The following is an 11,351-nucleotide window of genomic DNA, read 5'->3' as shown; positions in this document are numbered from 1 at the left end:
CGGTCCCGAAGTGTCATATCTCAGTGTCATAGGAGCTTTGATGTATCTGGCTAATCACACGACCAGATATATGTTTTGCCGTGAATCTATTGTCTAGATTAAGCTCTTGTCCAACCCAAAGGAACTGGAACGGGATTAAACATATTCTTTGTTACGTGCAAGGAACGAAAGACTTGGGTTTATTTTATACTAACCAAAACAAAGAAGGTTTAGTTGATTTTGCTGATGCAGGTTATTTTTCGGATCCACACAATGCTCGATCACAGACAGGCTATGTAAAACCACATGGTGGAACGGCCATATCATGGCGTCCCATGAAGCAGATGATCGCGGCCACATCTTCGAACCATTCGGAGATCTTGGCTGTTCATGAGGCCAGCCGCGAGTTGTTCAGAACAGGGGAAGTAATACGTGTTGTACTCTTTTTCTTTCACCATGGTTTTGTCACACTGGGTTTTCCTAGTAAGGTTTTAATGAGTCAACATCTAAAGAGTATTACAATCACTGTATGGTTATGGCATCCAAGGGAGAGTGTTATAAATCATATTGTGGATGTCCATAACCGGCCCGATTCATAACCGGCCCGATTCATAACCGGCCCAATGTTAGAGAGAGAGAGTCGACCGTGAGGAGAGAAAGAATCGGCATCTTGCCTTTTCCTTATTAGATTATGATTTGTACTATTTCCATATTTGTATTTCCTTTTCTATTATTCTATGATGGTGTAATTCCCTATATATAAATAGCTCCCTATGTTTATGAATAATACAGAAACATAAATTATATTCTTTAGTTTCACATCAGTAATAAAGCAAAACATAAAATTTTCGGATGCTCAAAAACAAATACGATGATGAGAAAATCGATCTTACCTTCATGCAAAACGGGTTTTTGGACTATTTCTTAAGAAAGAGAAAATGGAAAGAACTATTCTAGTGATTCGTTTTTGTCCCAAGAATCAAGGGCTTTCCTGAATTTACTCACTCAAACATATCTCGAATCATTTTGCTTTCCATCTCTCTCATTCACAATATCTTTTTTTTTCCTTATTTTCCCTTATTTTTCAGTTTTCAACAAGCTGCTGTTGCAAAAACGATTATGTAAGAAGAACCCAAACAACCTGTTTCCTCTTGAATCTTAAAACCCTTCGGCCTTTGATTCTTTTGTATTTGCAAAATTCTTCACTATCATTTTGGGGTTTAGGAGAAACCCTTTTTGTTTCTGACTGCAAAACATAGATTTTGCATATATCTGGATTAATCTATCTCCCTGAATCCCCCCTGGTGATAGATGTATTCTTGATTGTGTGAACCAAGGCAGGTTTAATTATTATGGGCTGCATTTGCTCAAAAGGAGCAGCCGAAGAAGAAGACAACGTTGCTTTTCACCGTCAGAAAGAAAACTGGAACAAATCTTCCTCAGTGCAATTGCTTGCTACTCTGCCTTCAAATAAAGACGACTTCTCTCATAAAGCCGTTGATGGAAGCTCCGGTGGTGGAAGAAGAGCGAGCGGTTTGATTGTTCCTGTAGATGATAGTCATGATGGTAAAACAGTCATTGTGGAGAGACCTTCGAGTTCTCATCGAGGAAGAAGGGTCTCAGACAATGGCAAAGGAGAAGGGTTGATTATTTCGAATGTTCCTCGTAGCGCAGAAGCAGAGCTTATTGCTGCTGGATGGCCTTACTGGTTAACCTCTGTAGCAGGTGAAGCCATCAAAGGTTGGGTTCCTCGCCGTGCAGATTCCTTTGAGAAGCTTGACAAAGTTAGTCTCTTTTCATTTGTCTGATGAATCACACATAGGATTTGGTTTTATTGTATTGTAATAATAATTAATATGAAACATTGTATTTTTGCAGATAGGACAAGGGACTTACAGCATTGTGTATAAGGCTAGGGATCTTGAGACGGGCCAAATAGTGGCGATGAAGAAGGTGAGGTTTGCTAATATGGATCCGGAGAGTGTGAGGTTCATGGCTAGAGAAATCAACATTTTGAGAAAGCTAGACCATCCAAATGTTATGAAGCTTCAGTGTATTGTCACTTCAAAGCTATCAGGTAGCTTGCACCTTGTGTTTGAGTACATGGAGCATGATCTTTCAGGCCTTGCCCTCAGGCCTCATGTCAAATTCACTGAGCCACAAGTACTACTTTCATCAAACCTAACCTTTTTGTCTTCTCTGGCCAATGAAATTCACTAAACTTTTAATTTTTTTTTTATGTGGTTGCTTCTGTGTGTGTGTTAGATAAAGTGTTTTATGAAACAACTGCTATGTGGACTAGAGCATTGTCATAGCCGTGGAATCCTTCACCGTGACATCAAGGGTTCGAATCTTTTGGTGAATAATGATGGAGTTCTCAAGATTGGAGATTTTGGTCTAGCTAGTTTTTATAATCCGGATAGTGATCAACCGCTGACAAGCCGTGTAGTGACCTTGTGGTATAGAGCACCTGAGCTTCTACTTGGATCAACAGAATATGGACCCGCCATTGATCTCTGGAGCGTTGGTTGCATTTTAGCTGAACTCTTTGTAGGAAAACCAATCATGCCTGGAAGAACAGAGGTGAGAGTTCTTTTGATTCAGATTTGATTGTATTTATCCTCTAGTTCCACTGATTTAAACTAAATATCTTGAAGGTGGAGCAAATGCATAATATATTTAAGCTGTGTGGTTCAGCAACAGAAGAATTCTGGGAGACGACAAAGTTCCCACAGGCGACAAGTTACAGACCGCAACATCCTTACAAGCGTGTGCTTCAAGAGACTTTCAAGAACTTACCATCTTCTTCTTTGGCTCTCCTTGACAAGCTTCTCTCTGTAGAACCAGAGACAAGATGCTCAGCTTCTTCTACTCTAATGAGCGAGGTAAATGATCTCTCTCATTTTCTTGATTCACCTCCCCCCCCCCAACTGATTAATGATTATCTCCTCATTCACAATCCTCTCTAGTTTTTTACAACGGAGCCACTCCCTTGTCACATATCAAGTCTGCCTAAGTATCCTCCAAGCAAGGAACTTGATGCAAAGAAACGAAACGAAGAAGCAAGAAGGAAAAGAGCTGAAGCAGTGAAGTGGCGTGGACACGAATCTGCGAGAAGAGGTTTAAGAGACTCCAAGATAACACCGGAGTTCCTTGCTTCAGGCCATTCAAATGTCTTAATCAACACTCCTCTTGGCTTCAAGAAATCGAGTGGAAAACACTTTGCTGATACCAAGTCAATGATCCATCCAAGCGCGGCATGGAATAAGAATGGTGGCTCTAAGAGCAATGTAGGAGAGGTGAGAGCTAGCCGGTCTAACAACGTGCTTGTTACAATGGGAGATTACTTATCTAGCTCTTCCCAAAAGGAAAATGTAGCTTCAAGAAAACCCACAACGGTAATAACTCTTTTAACTCTTGTCTTTTAGACAATTGACTTCTGAGATGTTTCTTGATATGTTTGTTTCAGACATACATGCGCAAGAAGAACATAATGCACTGTTCAGGTCCTTTGATGCCTCCTGGTGGTAACATTGAAGATATGATGAAAGATCACGAGAGAGGAATCCAAGAAGCTGTACGCAAGTCCCGCCTTGACAAATCTGCAGCAAAGAAGAAGAACGATATCCCAGTGAGAGCATGTGCCTAGTGAAGAAGCAATGAAACAAGAAAAGATCATGGCAACAAGTTTTTGTTTCCCTCTCTGTTTCTAAGACATTTCTTTTGGTTAGAAGTAAAAACAGATGCGTATATTCAGTACTGGTTTAGTAGTGCAAACTAAATTCATAGGTAGACGCTTTTTAGTTATTACATATGAGTTTTCAGAAAGCAAATCTTTTTAAATAGCATAGAACTATATATAGAAGTGCTTTATTCTCTCAAATACACAAGACAAAAGTGAAGCTAAGCTATACATTTGGCTTATTTTATAAGCCTTAGAAAACTAGGCACCATTTTCAAAACATAAACGTCTACATATCCAGCTTGGGCTTCCGGCTAAGCTCTGAGTATTGACCGCCCATCAACTGCAATATCTCTTCCCACAAGTTTTCCGGTGAAGCTCCACATATTAACTCCGAGCTGCACGCAGCGACATGCCAGTAATCTGATTTGATCTCTTCTCTGAGCTGATCTAGCTGCCAACCTGCGTAACCAACAAAGAATCTAAAGTCCTGTGGCTCAAGCATTCCCTTCTTCACAAGTACCGCAGCTTCATCCAAAGTGTTTCGAGCACCAAAGTTAAGGCCTGGCATGACTTCTTCAAGCCCAGGTATCTTGGTTTTATCGGCGGTTTTCAACAGGAACATGCTGGCTTCAAGAGGCCCACCAAAGTACAAGGAACATTCTGAGAAGGTGGTAGCGAGCTCGGTTTTGGTTGATTTCATGTGCTTGATGTTTTTGTGAAGCGGACGGTTGATGACAACTCCGAATGGCCCTTCTTGCGGGTGGTTGGTTCCTGCTCTAAGAAGTAGCACAACGGTTCTCGCAAATGTTCGATAACCGTCTAGCTTCTCCGTGGCGACTAGAACACAGCCAGACTCAGGGAAAGGAATCGGGTGTGCCCATTTAAGGCCTCTTGGTTCAGCTTGAGGGGATGTTGTGTCTGGTTTGTGACCCTCACCTGCTGCTTTTTCTTCCTGTGACATGGTAAACCCTTTTTAACTTGCCAAGAAATGGGTTGTTCGACTATGAAGATTATTTTTACCTGCTCCTTCATAAACAAGTTAGCTCTGAACTCTCTCCAATCCGTGTTAAGACCAAAGGGCTTTGGAGTAGCAGCGGAATCACCTGATTTGTTTTCTTGAGAAGCATCTCCTCCTTGAGAAACAAAACAGCTCCACAATTGTAAAGTTTATGAAATCAAGATTACCACTTCTTTGAGCATCAACAATCCTCACAAACATAATCCCAGTTTCTAATTAGCTCCAGTGTTATAAGTTTAGAGCTAAAACAGAGTTCACTAGTGTTCAAGTACAAAGCTAAGAAAAGATCCAATTTTTGATAGATCATAATGCCTAAATCATCATATGTAAAGCCTTTACCAGAAGCAGAAGAAGAATCGTCGTTACTCTTGTTCGACGTAGCTCTAACAACCAAGGAACGGTACCCACAAGTAGAAAGTTTACGCTTTTGAAACCTGATCTCCACGGCGCCCAGTTTCCTCGAGAGCGATTTCTCAGGGATCGATTTCGCCGAGGAGAAGATTGGGTTTCGGATCGCCGTGTCAAGGGTCCAGAGATCCATGGATGGGGGTTCCTCGGGAAGTCCGGTTTTAGAGTGGAGTGGTCAAGTCTGATTCGTTAGGAAACGATGATGAGAGAAATGTAGAGAGGCTAAGGATTATCTGCGATTGATAGGAATTAGGAACAGATGCGAACAAAGTGGGAAAAACAAAAGGAAAAAGAATATGCCTTTTATTTATTTATTTATTTATAGCAGCTACATTCTTTGCTTTTTGATTGGTCAATTAATAACCACATACGATTTTTTATAGATGATTGATTTATTGTTTCGATTTGTTCTTATTATTAAATCATATAACCGAATTGTTCGGTTTGCAGTAACTCACCAAGTTTGTGTTATGTGGAAGATGACCTTTAGCTTAGAAGGAACGTGAAGAAACAGACACTAACCTCTGAAAACAGAAAACAACTAAAGGATGACATAAAAGAAGGATTTTGCTTTTTTTTTTATTATGTTATAATTCTTATAAACATTTTGAATAGTACAAATAAATAAAGGAGAATAGTTATGCCGACAAAAAAAAAAGAATATGTGAAGGTTTTAGTTTAAATCACTCCCTCATGCGGATTTAATTTGTACTAGATCTTGATCCGCACGACGGTAGAAACTAAAATCTACACTAAGTATTTGATAGTGATCAGTGTTTAATCTAGGGAAAACAAATGATGTAGGCAACGATATCTTTCGAACACAACGATGTTAAATAGTTTCTATTAGGTGAAAATTGACTTTATTGATGAATAAAATCGAATACAACGAATTGAACTAGATCGAGTGATACAAACGAGATCGGTAAAGAAAGAATCTAAAAGTGGGAAGACAACAAGATCGATGTAAGTGTGTAGCTCTCTCTAGGGTTTTCAATGTGTCCTCCACTGTTTCCACTCCTCTTCCTTTATAGTAAGTCAACTTCGAGATCTCTGTGGTAGCTCCGCGATCTCAGCCTCTTGTTGCACGATCTCCGCGACCTCGGCGACTCCTTCTCGAGTTCGTATTCTTGCTACGGGCTCCGGCCCTTTAAGGCCCATGCCTTTGATCGCGGCCCACTATGGTATTGACCAAAATTGGGTCCAACATTTGTCCCCCAGCCTTTTTGGTTTATTGGGAAACTGAAAAGGCGAGAAACTACCGTTACTTTGCGGTATCGCGATTCTCGGAGAATGGGGTGCCACGCGCGTCGTCTTGATTTGACTTGTCGGCCAATTCAGGATTGTGTGGTCGAGATCAAAAGTTCATGGCCGGTTAGATCCTAGCGTTCTCGGGAGCCTTTTTTTTATTTTATGGTATATATTTTATTGAGCAGATCGTCTTCTTCATCACTTCGATCCTTCTTCCTTTTTCGCCATTTTCCTCTTGGTGTTTTCTCTCTCTTTCGCGACACTTCTTCTTAATTCGAAACTATGGCTGCCGAATAATTTGGTCCGCATCACAAGACGATTCTTAATGGGAAAAATATCGACGCCATTTACGAGCTCTGGGGAGTCAGCTACGACGTAGAAATCGAACTCCTCGAGGACGATGAGACTCCAGAGAATGTGAGACCGGGGTACTGCGGAGCTTACACGTCTCATTTCAAGGCCGGGGGCTTATCGTTTCCTCTTCATCGTTTCCTTCTCGAGGTGCTGGCGGAAATCAAGATGGCGTTTACCCTCATGGCGCCTAACTTCTTCCGGTATTTCTTGGGTTGCTGGGTCTGAGCTCAGGAGGAAGGTCTCGAATTTGGTCTCAGGGAGTTGAGGCAATTATTTGCCATAAAGCGAAGCAACGGTTCCCTGGCACGATGATTCTTGCTCCTCGAGGTGGTCGTGGTATCATCGAAGGCATTCTTAATAAGGATGATCGATGGAGGGAGAAGTTCTTCGTTTTTAAGATAAACTCGGCGTCGGAAGGAGACTTCGATTTCGAGAGGATCCCTCGGGAATGGTCCGACGATATTGGTGAGTATATATATTTTTTATTATCATTATCATTTCCTCTTGGTAAATGATGTCTGTTGTTGTTTTTTTGTTTTTTTGTTTTTTATTTTTTTTTAAAGATAATTCCTTTTATCTATAGACCCTTTTGAATCTGCGCCTATGTCTCCCGAGCTTCGTGGGTTAATGGAGACTTTGTGTCGAGGTAGCACTCGATGGCTCTCCTTTACTCCTGACCGAATTCGAGCCGCCTGCGCTCTCCCACCGGGTGCGAATCGTGCTACTCTTGTCGCCTTGGTGGCCCATGTTTGGCCCAGCTCTTCTTTCTGGCATGATTTGGGGCGCTTCGTTGATATGATCCTAAGTTTGCTTTGATTTTTAGGGAAGAAGGAGAAAGTGGGGATGCTCGATCGTCCTGGCGAATCTTATGAGGCCGGGTCATTAGAGCGAGCTCGGAAAGTCCAGCGGGGGCGGGTCCTTAGACCGAGGTCGCAGGCTCAGTCTCCTGGTCTTCTTGCTAGGCCAGTGTCGGTCGCTTTTCCATCTGGTGGAGCTCGAAAGGCACCGGATACTTCGGCGAGCTCTGCTGGTGATCGAGCTCTGTTGGTGATCGAGCTCTTAACGACGAGATCGATTCGTGTCTCATCGATCTCGACGTCGGGTCTTGGAGGAGATTAACTCTGTGACTTCGGGATCGTCGAGCCCGAGACTTTCTCTGTTTGATATGATCCTAAGTTTGCTTTGATTTTTAGGGAAGAAGGAGAAAGTGGGGATGCTCGATCGTCCTGGCGAATCTTATGAGGCCGGGTCATTAGAGCGAGCTCGGAAAGTCCAGCGGGGGCGGGTCCTTAGACCGAGGTCGCAGGCTCAGTCTCCTGGTCTTCTTGCTAGGCCAGTGTCGGTCGCTTTTCCATCTGGTGGAGCTCGTGAGGCACCGGATACTTCGGCGAGCTCTGCTGGTGATCGAGCTCTGTTGGTGATCGAGCTCTTAACGACGAGATCGATTCGTGTCTCATCGATCTCGACGTCGGGTCTTGGAGGAGATTAACTCTGTGACTTCGGGATCGTCGAGCCCGAGACTTTCTCTGTCGTTACGTGCTTCTGGTGAAGGCACTTCGCGGGTTAACCCCGGTGTCCTTCCTTCGAGCGTGCCCGAAGCTTTTTCGTGGTCGTTTGGGTATGACAGCGAGGTCCCTATCCTTGAGAACCCCAGAGATCCCTATCCTTGAGAACCCCGACTCCCTTGCAGCGATTTGGTGTAAGGTCAGAGCAGAAGGATGCGAGCTCCCTTCTTTGGAGCACATGCGAGAGCGCGACGCCTATGTTCGGATGGCGGTCGCAAATGCCAAGGTACGTTGTCTTCGCTTGATTTTTTATGGACATGGATGCTTAGTTTTGACGCTATCGTTTTGCTTAGGATATGGAGGCGAGCAACGATTATGCCGCTTTAATGGAGGGGCGATTGGCAAATTTTCCTAGTAAGGAAGAGATCGCGGGTCACCTTCTCACGATCCAACAGCTTCGGGGTGAGTTGAATGCTGCTCGGGAGGCGGAGAGACAGCGCGAAGTGGAGATTGAGGAATTGAAGAAGAAGTTGGCGGCTGTTGAGGCAGAAAAGGTCGTTGTTCAGAGCGACCTTGACTCGATGAAGGAGAAGTATAGGCGAGAGTTCGAAGGTCGGGATAGGAAAGCTCGCAAAGATCTCCATCTAGCTCGTGTCTCTCTTGCGAAGGAGTACGAGGGGGATTTTGGCTGTGGTCAAGGGTAAGTTGGAGCAGAAGAAGAAAGAAACGGCCGCGAAGATTCTTTTGCAAGAGACGCGAGCTCGTATCGAGGCTTTGACCGAGTATAGTGAGGGCGGCTTCGAGCTCGAGACGGAGTTGGAGCGTCTTAAAGACCTGGAGGTTTTGCGCGACGTCGATTACGGTCTTGCTTCGGTGTCAGACCCTTCTCTCGGTCGTCTCGATCTCCCCGAGATCTCCGGAGACTCAGTCAACCAGGATTGATGCAAGGGTTATTTCGATTTAGTTTGAAGTTTGCTATGTTTTATATGTATGTTTTTTTGTGTTTTTGTTGTTGGAGAAACGTATATATGTTTCCAACGAATTTATGGCATAATACCTCTTTAATCGTATGTTTCCGATTTGTTTTAAACCTCATTGAGCTTGTTGTTTTATCCTTTGGAAGGCGTGAAATAGAGACTGATCAGGAATCTGTTTTGTGGCCCTTTATATGGCCTGATAGCAATTTGGTAAATGGGCTATGCTTAAGAATTAGATGTTCAAAGTGATGAAAGAAAGCTAACGGCTGTTTGTTCGGTTGTTTGGGCTGCGCTTCGTGACGAGCTGCCTATGTACCCCTTTCGAGGGATCACGCCTTATCGTAGTTCCATTTTTGACTGAGCTGTAGGCATCAATGGCCCCCTAGTTTGAAGCTTTGGTAGTTATGATCGAGGTTCGGGTTTACGTTATTTGTAGTATTTCTTTAAGTTGTTGGCGTTCTAAGGTCTCATTTCTGGGAGGCCTGTTTTGCATTTTTCTAGCTCGTAGACTCCTGTTCGGATTTCTTTAGTTACTTTGTATGGTCCTTCCCATTTTGTTCCTGCTTTCCTGCTCCCGTCTCTTTCGTTCCGTCGAACACTTTCCGGAGAACTAGGTCACCTACGGAGAAAGCGCGGTTTCTTACGTTGGAATCATAATAACGTGTCGCGGCTTGTTGGTAATTTTGTACGCGTATTGCTGCTTTTTCGCGTCGTTCCTCTATCATATCCAGCTGATGGATTAACAACTCTTCATTGAGTTCGGCATCTTCTGGACATATTCTTCGTCGCTGACTCGGGACCTCAATTTCGGCTGGGATTACGGCCTCGATTCCGTAAGACATTGAAAATGGAATTTCACCGGTTGCGGTTTGGGGGGTTGTTCTGTAGGCCCATAGGACACCATGCAGCTCTTCTCCCCACCTCTCCTTCTTGAGGTCGAGCCTCTTCTTGAGGTTGTTTATTATAGTCTTATTTGCGGCTTTGGCATGACCGTTGCATTTTGGGTATCGGGGGCTCGCGGCCTTAATCTTGATTTTCCATTTCACGCAAAATTCGTCGAACATTTTGGAAATGAATTGTGGTCTGTTGTCGGTTACTATTTTGTACGGTAGACCATATCGACAGATGATGTTTTTCCAAATGAAGCTGGTTACCGTCGTGGAAGTGACATTTTAGAATGCTTCGGCCTCGATCCACTTGGTGAAATAGTCGGTTAATACCAGAAGAAATCGCAGCTGGGCTGGTCCGGAAGGTACTAGCGGGCCTACCACATCCATGGACCATTTCATGAACGGGTATGGTGAGGATATCGTAGACATTTTTTGAGTCGGTTGATGTATCATCGGTGCGCGCCTTTGGCATTTGTCGCATTTTAACGTGAATTGTTCGCTATCATCGGCGATTGTTGCCCAGAAGTAGCCTAGTTTCTTTATCCTGACTGCTAGGGATCGTCCTCCGGAGTGGCTTCCGCACGCTCGTCCGTGAGTTTGTTTCAGGATTTTGAATGCGTCCTTAGGGGATACACCTAATAGATAGGGCTCGTCTAGACTTCTTTTGTATAGTTTTTCCTCCATGATACAATAGCGCGAACTCCGTGCTTTTATTTTTCGAGCTTCCCATCTCTCGGCGGGGAGCTCGCCGTTCTTTATATATTTAAATATCGGGGTTCTCCAATCTGTTCTGGCTTCTAGCTCCTTCTTGAAGGCTAGCTGCGGTGGTTTCATGGACGGCCTCTTCCGGGATAGCTGCGGTGGTCGCTGTTCTTCTGATCCCGACGCGCGATGTGTTCGGGGCCGATTGGTTTTTGGGCTCATCGCTGTTTTCGTTGTCGAGACCCTGGCTTTCTCTTCGTGCCCTACTTCGCGTAGTGATTGCATCAATGCACGGGGGACTATTTTCCTGAAGGTTGATTCCCTTACATGGGAGATTTATGCTTACTTTATCTATTCCTTCTACTGGTATTATTCTTTTTACCGCCGGATTGGAAGTTGAAGCCAGCGCGGCCAGCGCATCCACTGACGTATTATTTCCCCCTGGGATTTTTGTTAGTTCGAACTTGTCGAACTGCTGAGTGATTTCTTGCAGGACTGAAAGGTATGCTTCCAATATTTCGTTTTTTGCTTCGTATTCTCCGTGGAATTGGCTTGTGACTAATTGCGAGTCGCTGAAGGCAC

At 43.9% G+C, this 11,351-nt stretch overlaps 3 protein-coding genes across 3 annotated transcripts; 2 read left to right on the top strand and 1 right to left on the bottom strand.

The window, feature by feature from the left end:
* The first annotated feature begins 905 nt into the window (after nucleotides 1-905).
* On the top strand, nucleotides 906-3,729 carry LOC106300599 (probable serine/threonine-protein kinase At1g09600). The gene is made up of 6 exons (XM_013736776.1): nucleotides 906-1,763; nucleotides 1,858-2,142; nucleotides 2,245-2,562; nucleotides 2,637-2,864; nucleotides 2,949-3,377; nucleotides 3,449-3,729. The coding sequence occupies exons 1-6, from the start codon at nucleotides 1,332-1,334 to the stop codon at nucleotides 3,626-3,628; spliced, it is 1,872 nt and encodes a 623-aa protein (XP_013592230.1). The 5' UTR covers nucleotides 906-1,331; the 3' UTR covers nucleotides 3,629-3,729.
* A 68-nt stretch (nucleotides 3,730-3,797) lies between these two features.
* On the bottom strand, nucleotides 3,798-5,355 carry LOC106300600 (UPF0301 protein CHU_1773). The gene is made up of 3 exons (XM_013736777.1): nucleotides 5,022-5,355; nucleotides 4,685-4,797; nucleotides 3,798-4,616 (listed from the first exon to the last, which is right to left on the bottom strand). Exons 1-3 carry the CDS (start codon nucleotides 5,221-5,223, stop codon nucleotides 3,951-3,953), a joined length of 981 nt encoding a protein of 326 aa, XP_013592231.1. The 5' UTR covers nucleotides 5,224-5,355; the 3' UTR covers nucleotides 3,798-3,950.
* A 1,648-nt stretch (nucleotides 5,356-7,003) lies between these two features.
* On the top strand, nucleotides 7,004-9,142 carry LOC106297512. Its single transcript, XM_013733739.1, has 7 exons — nucleotides 7,004-7,160; nucleotides 7,279-7,404; nucleotides 7,519-7,797; nucleotides 7,889-8,145; nucleotides 8,247-8,486; nucleotides 8,554-8,900; nucleotides 8,989-9,142. Exons 1-7 carry the CDS (start codon nucleotides 7,004-7,006, stop codon nucleotides 9,140-9,142), a joined length of 1,560 nt encoding a protein of 519 aa, XP_013589193.1.
* The last annotated feature ends 2,209 nt before the right edge of the window (nucleotides 9,143-11,351 follow it).

Source organism: Brassica oleracea, chromosome C6, assembly GCF_000695525.1.
Source record: "Brassica oleracea var. oleracea cultivar TO1000 chromosome C6, BOL, whole genome shotgun sequence".
Lineage (NCBI taxonomy): Eukaryota > Viridiplantae > Streptophyta > Magnoliopsida > Brassicales > Brassicaceae > Brassica > Brassica oleracea.
Note: the sequence above shows the minus strand (reverse complement) of the source record. Positions and strands in the feature narration are given on the sequence as shown.